Consider the following 21380-nt stretch of genomic DNA (forward strand, 5'->3'; position numbering starts at 1 on the left):
TACATGCAATGTCTCTGCTGCCTCATACTTACATGCAATGTCTCTGCTGCCTCATACTTACATGCAATGTCTCTGCTGCTCATACTTACATGCAATGTCTCTGCTGCCTCATACTTACATGCAATGTCTCTGCTGCCTCATACTTACATGCAATGTCTCTGCTGCCTCATACTTACATGCAATGTCTCTGCTGCCTCATACTTACATGCAATGTCTCTGCTGCCTCATACTTACATGCAATGTCTCTGCTGCCTCATACTTACATGCAATGTCTCTGCTGCCTCATACTTACATGCAATGTCTCTGCTGCCTCATACTTATATGCAATATCTCTGCTGCCTCATACTTACATGCAATGTCTCTGCTGCCTCATACTTACATGCAATGTCTCTGCTGCCTCATACTTACATGCAATGTCTCTGCTGCCTCATACTTACATGCAATGTCTCTGCTGCCTCATACTTACATGCAATGTCTCTGCTGCCTCATACTTACATGCAATGTCTCTGCTGCTCATACTTACATGCAATGTCTCTGCTGCCTCATACTTACATGCAATGTCTCTGCTGCCTCATACTTACATGCAATGTCTCTGCTGCCTCATACTTACATGCAATGTCTCTGCTGCCTCATACTTACATGCAATGTCTCTGCTGCTCATACTTACATGCAATGTCTCTGCTGCCTCATACTTACATGCAATGTCTCTGCTGCCTCATACCTACATGCAATGTCTCTGCTGCCTCATACTTACATGCAATGTCTCTGCTGCCTCATACTTACATGCAATGTCTCTGCTGCTCATACTTACATGCAATGTCTCTGCTGCCTCATACTTACATGCAATGTCTCTGCTGCCTCATACTTACATGCAATGTCTCTGCTGCTCATACTTACATGCAATGTCTCTGCTGCCTCATACTTACATGCAATGTCTCTGCTGCCTCATACTTACATGCAATGTCTCTGCTGCCTCATACTTACATGCAATGTCTCTGCTGCCTCATACTTACATGCAATGTCTCTGCTGCCTCATACTTACATGCAATGTCTCTGCTGCCTCATACTTACATGCAATGTCTCTGCTGCCTCATACTTACATGCAATGTCTCTGCTGCCTCATACTTACATGCAATGTCTCTGCTGCCTCATACTTACATGCAATGTCTCTGCTGCCTCATACTTACATGCAATGTCTCTGCTGCCTCATACTTACACGCAATGTCTCTGCTGCCTCATACTTACACGCAATGTCTCTGCTGCCTCATACTTACACGCAATGTCTCTGCTGCCTCATACTTACACGCAATGTCTCTGCTGCCTCATACTTACATGCAATGTCTCTGCTGCCTCATACTTACACGCAATGTCTCTGCTGCTCATACTTACATGCAATGTCTCTGCTGCCTCATACTTACATGCAATGTCTCTGCTGCTCATACTTACATGCAATGTCTCTGCTGCCTCATACTTACATGCAATGTCTCTGCTGCCTCATACTTACATGCAATGTCTCTGCTGCTCATACTTACATGCAATGTCTCTGCTGCCTCATACTTACATGCAATGTCTCTGCTGCCTCATACTTACATGCAATGTCTCTGCTGCTCATACTTACATGCAATGTCTCTGCTGCCTCATACTTACATGCAATGTCTCTGCTGCCTCATACTTACATGCAATGTCTCTGCTGCCTCATACTTACATGCAATGTCTCTGCTGCCTCATACTTACATGCAATGTCTCTGCTGCCTCATACTTACATGCAATGTCTCTGCTGCCTCATACTTACATGCAATGTCTCTGCTGCCTCATACTTACATGCAATGTCTCTGCTGCCTCATACTTACATGCAATGTCTCTGCTGCCTCATACTTACATGCAATGTCTCTGCTGCCTCATACTTACATGCAATGTCTCTGCTGCCTCATACTTACACGCAATGTCTCTGCTGCCTCATACTTACACGCAATGTCTCTGCTGCCTCATACTTACACGCAATGTCTCTGCTGCCTCATACTTACATGCAATGTCTCTGCTGCCTCATACTTACACGCAATGTCTCTGCTGCCTCATACTTACACGCAATGTCTCTGCTGCCTCATACTTACATGCAATGTCTCTGCTGCCTCATACTTACATGCAATGTCTCTGCTGCTCATACTTACATGCAATGTCTCTGCTGCCTCATACTTACATGCAATGTCTCTGCTGCCTCATACTTACATGCAATGTCTCTGCTGCTCATACTTACATGCAATGTCTCTGCTGCCTCATACTTATATGCAATGTCTCTGCTGCTCATACTTACATGCAATGTCTCTGCTGCCTCATACTTACATGCAATGTCTCTGCTGCTCATACTTACATGCAATGTCTCTGCTGCTCATACTTACATGCAATGTCTCTGCTGCCTCATACTTACATGCAATGTCTCTGCTGCCTCATACTTACATGCAATGTCTCTGCTGCTCATACTTACATGCAATGTCTCTGCTGCCTCATACTTATATGCAATGTCTCTGCTGCTCATACTTACATGCAATGTCTCTGCTGCCTCATACTTACATGCAATGTCTCTGCTGCCTCATACTTACATGCAATGTCTCTGCTGCTCATACTTACATGCAATGTCTCTGCTGCCTCATACTTACATGCAATGTCTCTGCTGCCTCATACTTACATGCAATGTCTCTGCTGCCTCATACTTACATGCAATGTCTCTGCTGCTCATACTTACATGCAATGTCTCTGCTGCCTCATACTTACATGCAATGTCTCTGCTGCCTCATACTTACATGCAATGTCTCTGCTGCCTCATACTTACATGCAATGTCTCTGCTGCTCATACTTACATGCAATGTCTCTGCTGCCTCATACTTACATGCAATGTCTCTGCTGCCTCATACTTACATGCAATGTCTCTGCTGCCTCATACTTACATGCAATGTCTCTGCTGCCTCATACTTACATGCAATGTCTCTGCTGCTCATACTTACATGCAATGTCTCTGCTGCCTCATACTTACATGCAATGTCTCTGCTGCCTCATACTTACATGCAATGTCTCTGCTGCCTCATACTTACATGCAATGTCTCTGCTGCCTCATACTTACATGCAATGTCTCTGCTGCCTCATACTTACATGCAATGTCTCTGCTGCCTCATACTTACATGCAATGTCTCTGCTGCCTCATACTTACATGCAATGTCTCTGCTGCCTCATACTTATATGCAATATCTCTGCTGCCTCATACTTACATGCAATGTCTCTGCTGCCTCATACTTACATGCAATGTCTCTGCTGCTCATACTTACATGCAATGTCTCTGCTGCTCATACTTACATGCAATGTCTCTGCTGCCTCATACTTACATGCAATGTCTCTGCTGCCTCATACTTACATGCAATGTCTCTGCTGCTCATACTTACATGCAATGTCTCTGCTGCCTCATACTTACATGCAATGTCTCTGCTGCCTCATACTTACATGCAATGTCTCTGCTGCCTCATACTTACATGCAATGTCTCTGCTGCCTCATACTTACATGCAATGTCTCTGCTGCTCATACTTACATGCAATGTCTCTGCTGCCTCATACTTACATGCAATGTCTCTGCTGCCTCATACTTACATGCAATGTCTCTGCTGCCTCATACTTACATGCAATGTCTCTGCTGCCTCATACTTACATGCAATGTCTCTGCTGCCTCATACTTACATGCAATGTCTCTGCTGCCTCATACTTACATGCAATGTCTCTGCTGCCTCATACTTACATGCAATGTCTCTGCTGCCTCATACTTACATGCAATGTCTCTGCTGCCTCATACTTACATGCAATGTCCTCTGCTGCCTCATACTTACATGCAATGTCTCTGCTGCCTCATACTTACATGCAATGTCTCTGCTGCCTCATACTTACATGCAATGTCTCTGCTGCCTCATACTTACATGCAATGTCTCTGCTGCCTCATACTTACATGCAATGTCTCTGCTGCCTCATACTTACATGCAATGTCTCTGCTGCCTCATACTTACATGCAATGTCTCTGCTGCCTCATACTTACATGCAATGTCTCTGCTGCCTCATACTTACATGCAATGTCTCTGCTGCCTCATACTTACACGCAATGTCTCTGCTGCCTCATACTTACACGCAATGTCTCTGCTGCCTCATACTTACACGCAATGTCTCTGCTGCCTCATACTTACACGCAATGTCTCTGCTGCCTCATACTTACACGCAATGTCTCTGCTGCCTCATACTTACACGCAATGTCTCTGCTGCTCATACTTACATGCAATGTCTCTGCTGCCTCATACTTACATGCAATGTCTCTGCTGCTCATACTTACATGCAATGTCTCTGCTGCCTCATACTTACATGCAATGTCTCTGCTGCTCATACTTACATGCAATGTCTCTGCTGCCTCATACTTACATGCAATGTCTCTGCTGCCTCATACTTACATGCAATGTCTCTGCTGCTCATACTTACATGCAATGTCTCTGCTGCCTCATACTTACATGCAATGTCTCTGCTGCCTCATACTTACATGCAATGTCTCTGCTGCCTCATACTTACATGCAATGTCTCTGCTGCCTCATACTTACATGCAATGTCTCTGCTGCTCATACTTACATGCAATGTCTCTGCTGCCTCATACTTACATGCAATGTCTCTGCTGCCTCATACAGTACTTACATGCAATGTCTCTGCTGCCTCAAACTTACATGCAATGTCTCTGCTGCTCATACTTACATGCAATGTCTCTGCTGCCTCATACTTACATGCAATGTCTCTGCTGCTCATACTTACATGCAATGTCTCTGCTGCCTCATACTTACATGCAATGTCTCTGCTGCCTCATACTTACATGCAATGTCTCTGCTGCCTCATACTTACATGCAATGTCTCTGCTGCCTCATACTTACATGCAATGTCTCTGCTGCCTCATACTTACATGCAATGTCTCTGCTGCCTCATACTTACATGCAATGTCTCTGCTGCTCATACTTACATGCAATGTCTCTGCTGCCTCATACTTACATGCAATGTCTCTGCTGCCTCATACTTACATGCAATGTCTCTGCTGCCTCATACTTACATGCAATGTCTCTGCTGCCTCATACTTACATGCATTGTCTCTGCTGCTCATACTTACATGCAATGTCTCTGCTGCCTCATACTTACATGCAATGTCTCTGCTGCCTCATACTTACATGCAATGTCTCTGCTGCTCATACTTACATGCAATGTCTCTGCTGCCTCATACTTACATGCAATGTCTCTGCTGCTCATACTTACATGCAATGTCTCTGCTGCCTCATACTTACATGCAATGTCTCTGCTGCCTCATACTTACATGCAATGTCTCTGCTGCTCATACTTACATGCAATGTCTCTGCTGCCTCATACTTACATGCAATGTCTCTGCTGCTCATACTTACATGCAATGTCTCTGCTGCTCATACTTACATGCAATGTCTCTGCTGCCTCATACTTACATGCAATGTCTCTGCTGCCTCATACTTACATGCAATGTCTCTGCTGCCTCATACTTACATGCAATGTCTCTGCTGCTCATACTTACATGCAATGTCTCTGCTGCCTCATACTTACATGCAATGTCTCTGCTGCCTCATACTTACATGCAATGTCTCTGCTGCCTCATACTTACATGCAATGTCTCTGCTGCCTCATACTTACATGCAATGTCTCTGCTGCCTCATACTTACATGCAATGTCTCTGCTGCCTCATACTTACATGCAATGTCTCTGCTGCCTCATACTTACATGCAATGTCTCTGCTGCCTCATACTTACATGCAATGTCTCTGCTGCCTCATACTTACATGCAATGTCTCTGCTGCCTCATACTTACATGCAATGTCTCTGCTGCCTCATACTTACACGCAATGTCTCTGCTGCCTCATACTTACACGCAATGTCTCTGCTGCCTCATACTTACACGCAATGTCTCTGCTGCCTCATACTTACACGCAATGTCTCTGCTGCTCATACTTACATGCAATGTCTCTGCTGCCTCATACTTACATGCAATGTCTCTGCTGCTCATACTTACATGCAATGTCTCTGCTGCCTCATACTTACATGCAATGTCTCTGCTGCTCATACTTACATGCAATGTCTCTGCTGCCTCATACTTACATGCAATGTCTCTGCTGCCTCATACTTACATGCAATGTCTCTGCTGCTCATACTTACATGCAATGTCTCTGCTGCCTCATACTTACATGCAATGTCTCTGCTGCCTCATACTTACATGCAATGTCTCTGCTGCCTCATACTTACATGCAATGTCTCTGCTGCCTCATACTTACATGCAATGTCTCTGCTGCCTCATACTTACATGCAATGTCTCTGCTGCTCATACTTACATGCAATGTCTCTGCTGCCTCATACTTACATGCAATGTCTCTGCTGCCTCATACAGTACTTACATGCAATGTCTATGCTGCCTCAAACTTACATGCAATGTCTCTGCTGCCTCATACTTACATGCAATGTCTCTGCTGCCTCATACTTACATGCAATGTCTCTGCTGCCTCATACTTACATGCAATGTCTCTGCTGCCTCATACTTACATGCAATGTCTCTGCTGCCTCATACTTACATGCAATGTCTCTGCTGCCTCATACTTACATGCAATGTCTCTGCTGCCTCATACTTACATGCAATGTCTCTGCTGCCTCATACTTACATGCAATGTCTCTGCTGCCTCATACTTACATGCAATGTCTCTGCTGCCTCATACTTACATGCAATGTCTCTGCTGCCTCATACTTACATGCAATGTCTCTGCTGCCTCATACTTACATGCAATGTCTCTGCTGCCTCATACTTACATGCAATGTCTCTGCTGCTCATACTTACATGCAATGTCTCTGCTGCCTCATACTTACATGCAATGTCTCTGCTGCCTCATACTTACATGCAATGTCTCTGCTGCTCATACTTACATGCAATGTCTCTGCTGCCTCATACTTACATGCAATGTCTCTGCTGCTCATACTTACATGCAATGTCTCTGCTGCCTCATACTTACATGCAATGTCTCTGCTGCCTCATACTTACATGCAATGTCTCTGCTGCTCATACTTACATGCAATGTCTCTGCTGCCTCATACTTACATGCAATGTCTCTGCTGCCTCATACTTACATGCAATGTCTCTGCTGCCTCATACTTACATGCAATGTCTCTGCTGCTCATACTTACATGCAATGTCTCTGCTGCCTCATACTTACATGCAATGTCTCTGCTGCCTCATACTTACATGCAATGTCTCTGCTGCCTCATACTTACATGCAATGTCTCTGCTGCCTCATACTTACATGCAATGTCTCTGCTGCCTCATACTTACATGCAATGTCTCTGCTGCCTCATACGTACATGCAATGTCTCTGCTGCCTCATACTTACATGCAATGTCTCTGCTGCCTCATACTTACATGCAATGTCTCTGCTGCCTCATACTTACATGCAATGTCTCTGCTGCCTCATACTTACATGCAATGTCTCTGCTGCCTCATACTTACATGCAATGTCTCTGCTGCCTCATACGTACATGCAATGTCTCTGCTGCTCATACTTACATGCAATGTCTCTGCTGCCTCATACTTACATGCAATGTCTCTGCTGCCTCATACTTACATGCAATGTCTCTGCTGCCTCATACTTACATGCAATGTCTCTGCTGCCTCATACTTACACGCAATGTCTCTGCTGCCTCATACTTACACGCAATGTCTCTGCTGCCTCATACTTACACGCAATGTCTCTGCTGCCTCATACTTACATGCAATGTCTCTGCTGCTCATACTTACATGCAATGTCTCTGCTGCCTCATACTTACATGCAATGTCTCTGCTGCCTCATACTTACATGCAATGTCTCTGCTGCCTCATACTTACATGCAATGTCTCTGCTGCTCATACTTACATGCAATGTCTCTGCTGCCTCATACTTACATGCAATGTCTCTGCTGCCTCATACTTACATGCAATGTCTCTGCTGCCTCATACTTACATGCAATGTCTCTGCTGCCTCATACTTACATGCAATGTCTCTGCTGCCTCATACTTACATGCAATGTCTCTGCTGCCTCATACGTACATGCAATGTCTCTGCTGCCTCATACTTACATGCAATGTCTCTGCTGCCTCATACTTACATGCAATGTCTCTGCTGCCTCATACTTACATGCAATGTCTCTGCTGCTCATACTTACATGCAATGTCTCTGCTGCCTCATACTTACATGCAATGTCTCTGCTGCCTCATACTTACATGCAATGTCTCTGCTGCTCATACTTACATGCAATGTCTCTGCTGCCTCATACTTACATGCAATGTCTCTGCTGCTCATACTTACATGCAATGTCTCTGCTGCCTCATACTTACATGCAATGTCTCTGCTGCCTCATACTTACATGCAATGTCTCTGCTGCTCATACTTACATGCAATATCTCTGCTGCCTCATACTTACATGCAATGTCTCTGCTGCCTCATACTTACATGCAATGTCTCTGCTGCCTCATACTTACATGCAATGTCTCTGCTGCCTCATACTTACATGCAATGTCTCTGCTGCCTCATACTTACATGCAATGTCTCTGCTGCTCATACTTACATGCAATGTCTCTGCTGCCTCATACTTACATGCAATGTCTCTGCTGCCTCATACTTACATGCAATGTCTCTGCTGCCTCATACTTACATGCAATGTCTCTGCTGCCTCATACTTACATGCAATGTCTCTGCTGCCTCATACTTACATGCAATGTCTCTGCTGCCTCATACTTACATGCAATGTCTCTGCTGCTCATACTTACATGCAATGTCTCTGCTGCCTCATACTTACATGCAATGTCTCTGCTGCCTCATACGTACATGCAATGTCTCTGCTGCCTCATACTTACATGCAATGTCTCTGCTGCCTCATACTTACATGCAATGTCTCTGCTGCCTCATACTTACATGCAATGTCTCTGCTGCCTCATACTTACATGCAATGTCTCTGCTGCCTCATACTTACATGCAATGTCTCTGCTGCCTCATACTTACATGCAATGTCTCTGCTGCTCATACTTACATGCAATGTCTCTGCTGCCTCATACTTACACGCAATGTCTCTGCTGCCTCATACTTACACGCAATGTCTCTGCTGCCTCATACTTACATGCAATGTCTCTGCTGCCTCATACTTACATGCAATGTCTCTGCTGCCTCATACTTACACGCAATGTCTCTGCTGCCTCATACTTACACGCAATGTCTCTGCTGCCTCATACTTACATGCAATGTCTCTGCTGCTCATACTTACATGCAATGTCTCTGCTGCCTCATACTTACATGCAATGTCTCTGCTGCCTCATACTTACATGCAATGTCTCTGCTGCCTCATACTTACATGCAATGTCTCTGCTGCTCATACTTACATGCAATGTCTCTGCTGCCTCATACTTACATGCAATGTCTCTGCTGCCTCATACTTACATGCAATGTCTCTGCTGCCTCATACTTACATGCAATGTCTCTGCTGCCTCATACTTACATGCAATGTCTCTGCTGCCTCATACTTACATGCAATGTCTCTGCTGCCTCATACGTACATGCAATGTCTCTGCTGCCTCATACTTACATGCAATGTCTCTGCTGCCTCATACTTACATGCAATGTCTCTGCTGCTCATACTTACATGCAATGTCTCTGCTGCCTCATACTTACATGCAATGTCTCTGCTGCCTCATACGTACATGCAATGTCTCTGCTGCCTCATACTTACATGCAATGTCTCTGCTGCCTCATACTTACATGCAATGTCTCTGCTGCCTCATACTTACATGCAATGTCTCTGCTGCCTCATACTTACATGCAATGTCTCTGCTGCCTCATACTTACATGCAATGTCTCTGCTGCCTCATACTTACATGCAATGTCTCTGCTGCCTCATACTTACATGCAATGTCTCTGCTGCCTCATACTTACATGCAATGTCTCTGCTGCCTCATACTTACATGCAATGTCTCTGCTGCTCATACTTACATGCAATGTCTCTGCTGCCTCATACTTACATGCAATGTCTCTGCTGCCTCATACTTACATGCAATGTCTCTGCTTGCTTTTCAGACGGAAACATTCCCTTGCACCAGCAAGGTAAGTAACAGTGTGTGCTGGGAACCAGGTGCTGCCACCGGTCTGTGTCACTGTCACCTTCCTGTGGGAAAGAAAGACTTAGAATTCACGTCTGTCTGTGTCTCTGAGGGACAGGCCCCACTTCCAATAGCTCCCTTGCATCTGTACCACTGTGTCTACTTAAACTGGGAGGGACAGATTAGTCTACATGCACCACAGATCCCTGCTGTCTGTGTTAGGCTGCGGCCCCAGTGCACACGCTGCGCGCACGACGCGGTGCCTGGCGGCGCTCGTTCTCTGCATCAGTGCGATCTGATTGACTCCAGGCAACGATAGGGACGCATGGCGGGGGCGGGGCTATGGGGTCACATGGCTGGTTCGCCCTCATTGGCTAAGCAGCTGCCGTGACGTGGCCAGTGCTCGGCTGCCGCACCAAAGGACAAAAATCTGGTCTTTTGGCCAAGGCGGTCGCGCATCGCGCTTTGTGAGCGCGCGCACACATAACGACTGGGGCCTGCCCCATAGAGGGCTGTACTTTATGTGCGGCGTGCAGCCATGGCCCCCGGGGATGAAGCCGTACCCTGCAGTAGGAGGAACCCCTCCTGTGTCTGTATAACTATATAATGCAGTGTCCCCTCTCCACAGCTGTAAGAGAGAACTCTGCTCCCGTCTTCTCCTGGCACTGGTGGTATGTTGTCATGGCGGTAGCTGTGGCATTTTCCTGTGCCATTTTTGTTGCCATTTTTCTGGCGCGTCTGCGAAAGAAGGAGACGCGCTATGGGTAAGTGCTGGAGGGTATCATGTTACTGCATTTAAAGGGGCTTTCCAGAGTTGGGTAGCTGCAAAAAAACGATGTCACAGGGTCACTTCTAGGGCAATAAGGCACTTGTAAGAGGGGGTACTGCCTTGCAATATTATAGAGTCACTTTCAGGGCAGTAAAACACCCAGGGGGTTGGGTTACCATAGTAAAGAGAAACAAGGCTGATGCAGGTGTTGTGTGATTTCAGGGAGGCATTTGAGCCCACAATGGAGCAAGGGGAGCTGGTCGTACGTTACAGAGTGAGGAAATCCTACAGCCGCAGAACCACAGAGGCTACGTGTAAGTAATCTTTATATACATATATATATATATATATATACAGTATATATATAGTGTTGCAGAAGGAGGGAGGGGGGTAGGGTGAGAAGTGCAGGAAATCAGGGACATTTAAATACCGGTATATCAACCCCATTCAGTGCCAGAGGTGTCAACGACGTGTTAGGGGGATGTCCTCTGTGTCCTTTCTACTGTTTCTCACTGACTGTCCTTTTTAGCGCACCCCCCACTCCCTTTCTATCTCTGTACACAAATCATGGACGTCTCCCTGAAATGAGTTGAGGATCAAGAGGGGTAGCCAGTAAGCAGTAATATGATGGACAGAACGAAAAGAGAACGGGGAGGTGGAGGACCCCGCAGGGCCTCTCTCATTACTCTATCCACTTGGCTGCAGTTCAGGAAAATGTAGCTCATTTTATATGTTCTGTGATGGAGACAACAGGGAACAAAACAGTTACGTAGCTGAAGCGGGACCCTCAGTCTGACGTCTCCTTTCAATACATGTCCCTGTCCTTTCACTTCGTCCACATTACCAGCTGCCTGCAGTGTGATCAGAAAGGAGTTTTGGTTCTGGTTTTTGCCATAACTCGATTGTGTGGTTTTGGATTTTTTTAGTAAATTATGGGAAAAAAACTAAAACTAAGCAGGAAAATAGCAAAATAAAATGTAAACATTGCCTATAATAAGTATAAATAATAAAACAATTAGAAAACAAAAACAATATATAACTTAAAAACGACATGATTAATAAAAGAGCAAGAAATATGGCCTGTTTTGGTTTGAAATATTTGGGAGGTTTTGGTTCTACAATATCTTAAGGGTTTGGGTTTTGGAATGTAAGATTCTGCTCGGTTCTGATTTCACGCCCTACTTTTTGCCCATGCCTAGTTTGAAAAACTTGTCTAATGCAAGACGGGTCATCAATAAGGTGCATAGTGGAAGTATTTTCCATAAAAAGAGGAATGCTAGAACAAGAGGTCCTGCTCTGAAATGGGAGGGTGGGAGTTTTGGGGCAGAAGTACGGAAGTGTTTATTCATTGTGAAGCTCAGACCCCATTTGATCCCCTTGTTTCTATCCCAAGCAGTTATATTGTATTAACCTCCATTGCTTTTGCTGGGAGATTGGTCTGTGTATCACACTACCCTTCCTAACGTCTCCCTGAGCCTCCCACCAGCCAACTTCAGAGCAGGACCTCTAGTTCTACCATTCTTCTTTTCTACAGGAAATTCTTGTAGCGCCTGCAACTTACTGAAACGTTGTTGTTTGTGAAAGTTTCTCCCACATTCGCCTCTGTTCTTTCTCTCTTATATTCCCTCACTTCTCTCTCTCTTATATACCCTCACTTCTCTCTCTCTTATATCCCCTCACTTCTTTCTCTCTTATATCCCCTCACTTCTTTCTCTCTTATATTCCCTCAGTTCTTTCTCTCTTATATCCCCTCACTTCTTTCTCTCTTATATTCCCTCAGTTCTTTCTCTCTTATATTCCCTCACTTCTTTCTCTCTTATATTCCCTCACTTCTTTCTCTCTTATATTCCCTCACTTCTTTCTCTCTTATATTCCCTCACTTACTTTCTCTCTTATATTCCCTCACTTCTTTCTCTCTTATATTCCCTCACTTACTTTCTCTCTTATACCCCCTCACTTCTATCTCTCTTATATCCCCTCACTTCTATCTCTCTTATATTCCCTCACTTCTTTCTCTCTTATATCCCCTCACTTCTATCCCTCTTATATTCCCTCACTTCTTTCTCTCTTATATTCCCTCACTTCTTTCTCTCTTACAGTATATCCCCTCACTTCTTTCTCTCTTATATCCCCTCACTGCTTTCTCTCATATCCCCTCACTGCTTTCTCTCTTATATCCCCTCACTTCTTTCTCTCTTATATCCCCTCACTTCTTTCTCTTTTACAGTATATCCCCTCACTTCTTTCTCTTTTATATTCCCTCACTTCTTTCTCTCTTATATTCCCTCACTTCTTTCTCTCTTATATTCCCTCACTTCTTTCTCTCTTATATCCCCTCACTGCTTTCTCTCATATCCCCTCACTGCTTTCTCTCTTATATCCCCTCACTTCTTTCTCTCTTATATCCCCTCACTTCTTTCTCTTTTACAGTATATCCCCTCACTTCTTTCTCTTTTATATTCCCTCACTTCTTTCTCTCTTATATTCCCTCACTTCTTTCTCTCTTATATTCCCTCACTTCTTTCTCTCTTATATTCCCTCACTTACTTTCTCTCTTATACCCCCTCACTTCTATCTCTCTTATATCCCCTCACTTCTATCTCTCTTATATTCCCTCACTTCTTTCTCTCTTATATCCCCTCACTTCTATCTCTCTTATATTCCCTCACTTCTTTCTCTCTTATATTCCCTCACTTCTTTCTCTCTTACAGTATATCCCCTCACTTCTTTCTCTCTTATATCCCCTCACTGCTTTCTCTCATATCCCCTCACTGCTTTCTCTCTTATATCCCCTCACTTCTTTCTCTCTTATATCCCCTCACTTCTTTCTCTTTTACAGTATATCCCCTCACTTCTTTCTCTTTTATATTCCCTCACTTCTTTCTCTCTTACATTCCATCACTTCTTTCTCTCTTACTGTATATTCCCTCACTTCTTTCTCTCTTATATTCCCTCACTTCTTTCTCTCTTATATTCCCTCACTTCTTTCTCTTATATCCCTGACTTCTTTCTCTCTTATATCCCCTCACTTCTTTCTCTCTTATATTCCCTCACGGCTTTCTCTCTTATATCCCCTCACTTCTTTCTCTCTTACAGTATATCCCCTCACTTCTTTCTGTTTTATATCCCCTCACTTCTTTCTCTTTTATATTCCCTCACTTCTTTCTCTCTTACATTCCATCACTTCTTTCTCTCTTATATTCCCTCACTTCTTTCTCTCTTATATTCCCTCACTTCTTTCTCTCTTATATTCCCTCACTTCTTTCTCTCTTACATCCCCTCACTTCTTTCTCTTTTATATCCCCTCACTTCTTTCTCTCTTATATCCCCTCACTTCTCTTTCCTTTATATCCCCTCACTTCTCTCTCTCTCTCTTATATTCCCTCACTTCTTTCTCTCTTACATCCCCTCACTTCTTTCTCTCTTACATCCCCTCACTTCTTTCTCTTTTATATCCCCTCACTTCTTTCTCTCTTATATCCCCTCACTTCTCTCTCTCTTATATCCCCTCACTTCTATCTCTCTTATATCCCCTCACTTCTTTCTCTCTTATATCCCCTCACTTCTTTCTCTCTTATATCCCCTCACTTCTATCTCTCTTATATCCCCTCACTTCTTTCTCTCTTAAATCCCCTCACTTCTTTCTCTCTTATATCCCCTCACTTCTCTCTCTCTTATATCCCCTCACTTCTATCTCTCTTATATCCCCTCACTTCTTTCTCTCTTATATCCCCTCACTTTTTTCTCTCTTAAATCCCCTCACTTCCATCTCTCTTATATCCCCTCACTACTTTCTCTCTTACATCCCCTCACTTCTTTCTCTTTTATATCCCCTCACTTCTTTCTCTCTTATATCCCCTCACTTCTCCCTCTCTTATATCCCCTCACTTCTTTCTCTCTTATATCCCCTCACTTCTTTCTCTCTTATATCCCCTCACTTCTCTCTCTTTTATATCCCCTCACTTCTTTCTCTCTTATATCCCCTCACTTCTTTCTCTCTTATATCCCCTCACTTCTTTCTCTCTTATATCCCCTCACTTCTATCTCTCTTATTTCCCCTCACTTCTCTCTCTCTCTCTCTTATATCCTCTCACTTCTATCTCTCTTATATCCCCTCACTTCTTTCTCTCTTATATTCCCTCACTTCTTTCTCTCTTATATCCCCACACTTCTTTCTCTCTCATATCTCCTCACTTCTTTCTCTCTCATATCACTCTCTCCATCCATTCTCTCCCAAACCCTTATCCCACCTGTTTTTCTCTCATATCTATCTCCCCTTTCTCTCGTCCCCATCCCTCCTTTCTCACATCCCCCTCTCACTTATCTCTTTATCATACTCATTCTTCTTCCTTTCTCTAATATAATCTGTTCCTTACTTTATTCCTCCATCCCAAAATCATTGCCAATAAGAAAGCCCTGATGAGATGGATGTAGGGTGCATGATGTAGGGTGCATGATGTAAGATACATGAATTTACTCTTTCCCTCTACTGTTCCTCAGTAAACAGACTGGGCATCAGCGATGACTTGAAGGAGAAGCTACGAGATGTCATGGTGGATAGGCACAAGCTGGCGCTTGGCAAGACACTGGGGGAAGGTGGGTGCCCAGATAAATAGGATGGCACAGAAAATGACTATGCTATTGGAAATGTGTGTGACATTGAAAGACTTGGGGCTAACTGATGCTGTAGGAAGAAATCTCTCTCAGCTTCAATTTAGGGACTTATTCTAAATGCGACAAAGCATCCATTTGGGCCATTTTCAGATGAAAATCCCTACTGACTTCAGTAGGGACTTGCATTCGGGAACAGCCATCTCTGTGTGTACAATTAATAGCACAAACTCACTTACAAATTATGATATATAGAGAGACTACATAAGGAAGACTGCTTTAAATTAACGACCCTGCCGTGTAGTGAGTTTCCCTGCCTTGACCCAGCCTTGTACTGAGTGACCCAGCCTTGTACTGAGTGACCCATCCTTGTACTGAGTGACCCAGCCTTGTACTGCGTGACCCAGCCTTGTACTGCGTGACCCAGCCTTGTACTGAGTGACCCAGCCTTGTACTGAGTGACCCAGCCTTGTACTGCGTGACCCAGCCTTGTACTGCGTACCCCTGCCTTGAACTGAGTGCCCCTGCCGTGAACTGAGTGCCCCTGCCTTGACCTCAGTGCCCCTGCCTTGAAGTGAGTGCCCCTGCCTTGAAGTGAGTGCCCCTGCCTTGAAGTGAGTGCCCCTGCCTTAAAGTGAGTGCCCCTGCCTTGAAGTGAGTGCCCCTGCCTTGAGGTGAGTGCCCCTGCCTTGAAGTGAGTGCCCCTGCCTTGAAGTGAGTGCCCCTGCCTTGAAGTGAGTGCCCATGCCTTGAAGTGAGTGCCCCTGATTTGAAGTGAGTGCCCCTGCCTTGAAGTGAGTGCCCCTGCCTTGAAGTGAGTGCCCCTGCCTTGAAGTGAGTGCCCCTGCCTTGAAGTGAGTGCCCCTGCCTTGAACGGAGTGCCCCTGCCTTGACTTCAGTGCCCCTGCCTTGACTTCAGTGCCCCTGCTTTGTACTGAGTGCCCCTGCCTTGTACTGAGTGCCCCTGCCTTGTACTGAATGACTGCCTTTTAATGAGAGAGATCACAGGAAACTGTCTACTAATGAGGTAGGCTGGCCTAAAGTGAATAAGACTAACTCCTAATAAATGATAACCTCTTTATGAGTGACCCTGCCTTCCAGTGTGAGTGGAACTGCCCTTCAATAACTGACACTTCATTCCAATGAGTATGACGCTCCTAATGATTGAGACAGTGCTGCAGTGAGCTAGACCTGGCATGTTTGCCCATGTACGGGAATGCTGACACAATACACAGTAACATGAACCCTGCAGGTCTCGCTTCCGTTTGCTGTCTGGAAAAGCCATCGGAAAACAGCCCTTGGTGGAATGGTTTCCTTTCATTCTCTCCTGGGATGCTGGTATCAAGCCAAAAATCCATCATTTATTCCTGAAGGGGCAGCCACACAGTCTTGTTAACCGTTACAGCACAGGGCATACTGCTCTGTGCTGTTTCCCATGGAGGAAATAGCAGCCATTTACTTTTAGCCCTTAAAATGTAAAGGTTACATGTTGTTACCTCATGGAAAGCAAGGTTAAGGTCACTGCATACAGCATGAATAATTAAAAGGGCATGGTGACAAAATGTAATGTTAAATAATAGAGTATCCGGTATTTAGGCTTAACAGGAAAATTACATTTTTTTTTTACTGAATCTGTTTTACATATAATTACCTTAACTTTTGTAAAGTTAAGTAACTTGTTATAACCTATTTATCTGAGGAAGGAAATTCTACTTGAAATAATTGTCACAGAAATGTTGAGTAGCCGAGGGTTAGATTTACAAATGATAACCAAAAACATTTCTTTGAAATAATGAGGAGGGGGAGAATTTGGCTCATGCTGAAGGGGCGGATGAGTGTTGGTCTTCTGGAATCCTTTTGCTCGTTATAAGTTTGGTGGGGGAGTGTGCCCTGGGATAAACGGTGAGGAGCAGAGGCCGGCATGTGATGGGATTTATTTTATTTTCCAGGTGAATTTGGCTCTGTCATGGAGGGTCAGTTGAATCAAGATGACTACATCCTCAAAGTTGCTGTAAAAACCATGAAGAGTAAGTTTTATCAATGCTCCCTTCTGTCTGTCCCTGAGTTACATTGCAGTGGGAACGGTCCCTTCCGTTTGTGTCACTGCCACCTTGTCTTTGGAGGGACAGTCTTTGTCCTATAGTTCCCTTCTGTCTGTAACTGTATCATTATGCGGTGGGAGAGACAAGGTTTGTTCTGTATCCCTCCTGTTGTGTGTCACTGATTTTCACCTCTTGCTTTCCTCCCCTCCCAGTCGCTATCTGCACCCGCACTGAGATGGAAGACTTCTTGAGCGAGGCCGTGTGCATGAAAGAGTTTGACCATCTCAACGTCATGCGCTTGATCGGTAAGGGGGAACCTCTTTCAATGTCCAAACACTGTTTGGCTTAAATCCTAATCATGTTTTGTAATTTCTAGTCCCGAAAACCTTTAATGGGTTTGTGTCACGGGAGACCAGGCAATTTGCACCTTTTATACCAGGATCATATGATTGAGCAAAACAAGCAGGTAAAATAAATTGTAATTTATTCCAGGAAAAGACAAACACACAATGGATCACAATATGCAATAGAAAACACACTTACTGGGGATCTGGGCTAATGATCTAAACTTTCCTAGTCCAAATGGCTACAAAATGAAGTCTGTACGAGCCCTTTCCAGTGGCCGGGAGGTACTCACAAATGTCCTGGAACTCATTTCGGCGCAGTTCCAGCCGCGACCACTACGTTCCGTTTTCAGAACATGGCCTCTGAAAAGGGGCCTTGAAATCTCTGAAGCCGGCTCGCGTCTCAGAGCATCTTGAATTTGCCGCTGGTGGTTTGGTGCTTAGAATCTGAGGTCCTGAATGGCTGCTTGTTTTTTTATAGGTTTTGGAGTCCCATTCACAAAACACTACAGCCAATCAGCGTGTGGGAATTTCTCTGCCAGCCTATCACCGATTTGCCGGTACTCTGAAGACGGGCGGGCACCGATTTCAATTCTGCTAAGGGGCATGCGCCAACCTGGCACCTCTGCCTCTTAGCATATTGAACCCCCAGCTGTGCCAGGCTCCTCAAAGTCTGGGGCTGGGCAAATGTTGGCCGGATAGCCCTTTGTTATACCAAGGCGTGGGTACTTGAGTGTAACTCCAATACCTCGTCTGTTCTAGAACCTTGACATCTTTGAGGCTTTCAAGTCCAGGATCTGAGCAGACACAGTGGCACCAAGCCTGGTGGCCAGCTGGTCTCTCGGAACCCGGGACTTGGAAATCCCACAGTTCATATACAGGTTACAAGCATACAGTATATACCTATAAAATGCAATCCTTTAATAAAATATACCTTTACACTGTATCTGGTGCTAAAAATGGCTAAGTCCCCCTTTCTGGTGTCAGGGATAGAATGAGATATACCCTCTACTCTTATCCCTCCCACAGTGTAGAAACCTGACTTTACATTTGGCACACAAATAAAACCCTCACGGCTTTATCACATAGCTAGAGCACACCCTAAACCCCTATACCCGGGTCAGGGTGACTTGGGCATGAACTGGGCATCCCCTCTTATACTAGGGACCCCGGTACTGTTCTGGGGATACCTTGATCCCCTATGCCCTTTTTACCTTTCTGGTCTGGACTGAAGCAGGGACTCCTGGCGGTGAGTCGCAAGAACATTCCCAGGGTAGGATTTTGATCAGAGCACCGGGCTTCAATGTATCCGAGAATCACACCTGATTATCGGGCACATCTGGGGTATCCCGTAACTCGGGGACCCCGCTACATAGCCACAATCTGAAAAGACTTTCTCCGTAAAACCTACCCTGAAACCCCTAACCAAGCAATCTCTGCTTGCTAGCACCCCTGGAAAGGCAAAAACACAAAAACTCTTTGTCGCATAATTTACACACAGTCACAGTAATGCATGTGCGACAGCCAGGTCCAAGAGCTGGCACTCTAGGACCCCAAAACACGGATCAGGGGTAACCAAGTGGGTTTAACCTTTATTATTGAGCTTGCTTACCCCCTCACGTCACAGTTAAGCAGAAAAATACCTAGACAGAATACATTTCCATCTCTGCATCCATGGGGACAGATATAGAACTGGCCACTTCAGTTTACTGAGTCAGTGTAACAATCCCATATGAGACCTTAATTGGCACAACATTGACAAGCTCAAATGTGGATCTGAAATCGTGACCCAGTGCACTGAAATGTTACCCCTTTGTTAACAGAGGGGTCTGGAACACATTGTTGAAGGGTTATCGATGTGTTGTGCCTTCTATGTTTGAGCAATATAGGTATCCAGGCAGATCTCGCCTGACAGTCGTTTGAGGTGCAGTATAGTGGTTAAAGTGTTGAATGCACAAGTTTTCAGGCTCTATTCTAGCCCCACCCATTTATTGTTAAGTCTGCATGATCTTAAATTAGGCCTTTTTGGGTCAAATTTACTAAATGCTCTGCAATAAGACACTCTCGCAGCAGAAGACACCTCATACACTGTTAACTTGAATAGGCCACAAGGTTTCGAACAGTACCACTTAGTAAATATGGGCGTTTACCTCCCTGGTCAAATGCTACAGTGTTACACCCCACTAGACAAAGTGGGCAGCTGTGCTGTTATTGGGGTAATCCTGCAGGGATTGGGGTAATCCTGCAGTGCTGAAAGCCCTGTGTTTTGTGTCCCAGGCCATCTCTGGCAGCAGAGTGGTTAAACTGCATTGAGAAATAGTTGAGTGTCATGGGATTGAAAGGACCACAACCCATTATGGTTGTCTGCACAAGATTGTGAAACGCTCTCTATATAAAATCCCCAAAATGACAAGATCCTCCCTTGTTTGTATGAGTTGTAGGTTTACCCAGAGAGATTGATGTATGTGTATTCGAAATCTGCACTCGCTTACGCCAATCGGTGTCCTGTCCCCTCTCGCCCTCTTGAGGTGGAACCTATGAACAACATCTACTTCATTATAACAAGCATCTTTCAGTGAATCTTTTACAGTTGATATTAACCATTCTGTTTCCCATGTTCGTTCCTGCCTCTGACTGTTTGTTTCTTTATCCCCACCCCTTTGTGAATGTTTTCTTTCTTTTTATTCTCTCTTGATCACTTCTTTTTTTTTTTTTTCCTGTCTCTGATTCTTTTACATCTTTATCTTTCTATCTATCTCTCTCATTCACTAAGTCTCCTTATACATTTCCTTTTCCTCTTAATCTCCATTGTTTTGCATTTTCTCTCCATATTTGTCTTTTTTCTGTCTCTCTCGCTCTTTCTCTTCATCTTCTTAGGTTTTTCTATCTCTTTAGCTTTTTTCTGTTTCTCCCCCTCTCTCCATCATTTTCTCTTCCTCTCTCTCCCTTTACAATGTCTGACCTCTAAAAGAACTACTCCCTATGTTCCACTGAACTGTTTTGCTGAAGAAATCACCCAGCTGGTTTTGGGTGGGTCTGAGTTAATGCAATATTTTTGCATTTGTGGCTAGATGTGTCCTGAGTTCTGATTACATTATCCCTTTAATGGGACAGTTCATTCTTGGACCAAATGTACTAATGCCTTGTTTAAAGGACCAGTTTCCCCTACAGGTTCATTATTTTTTGTTAAAGATTTATTTCCCCTATTGTGCAAAATGGTATCTGTTTCACCTCTCTAGTTTTTCCCTGCAAAGCCAATTATTTTTTTTAATCTTTTTAAAGCTGCGTATTTTATTCCTAAAAACGTAATGGTAACATTAGTAAACCTCAAAGAACCTTATATGAAAAGATTCAGATAAGACATTAGAGAGAAAAGGGAGGTGCAGGGGAGATGTCTCAAGTAAAATGTTAAATATGCTAAGTACTGGGTTACTG

The 21380-nt window shown here is 44.4% G+C and overlaps 1 protein-coding gene across 1 annotated transcript in view; it reads left to right on the plus strand.

Moving 5' to 3' along the window:
- Positions 1 to 10113: 10113 nt before the first annotated feature.
- The window catches only part of AXL (AXL receptor tyrosine kinase), a 30017-nt gene continuing 18750 nt past the window's right edge, over positions 10114 to 21380 (plus strand). Inside the window, exons 1-6 of the mRNA XM_075606909.1 lie at positions 10114 to 10183; positions 10808 to 10943; positions 11171 to 11262; positions 15449 to 15544; positions 17509 to 17586; positions 17814 to 17906. Coding sequence (XP_075463024.1) covers positions 10861 to 10943; positions 11171 to 11262; positions 15449 to 15544; positions 17509 to 17586; positions 17814 to 17906 — 442 coding nt within the window. The 5' untranslated portion in view covers positions 10114 to 10183; positions 10808 to 10860. The remainder of the gene's footprint in view (positions 10184 to 10807; positions 10944 to 11170; positions 11263 to 15448; positions 15545 to 17508; positions 17587 to 17813; positions 17907 to 21380) is intronic.

This window comes from Ascaphus truei, chromosome 7, assembly GCF_040206685.1.
Source record: "Ascaphus truei isolate aAscTru1 chromosome 7, aAscTru1.hap1, whole genome shotgun sequence".
Classification (NCBI taxonomy): Eukaryota; Metazoa; Chordata; class Amphibia; order Anura; family Ascaphidae; genus Ascaphus; species Ascaphus truei.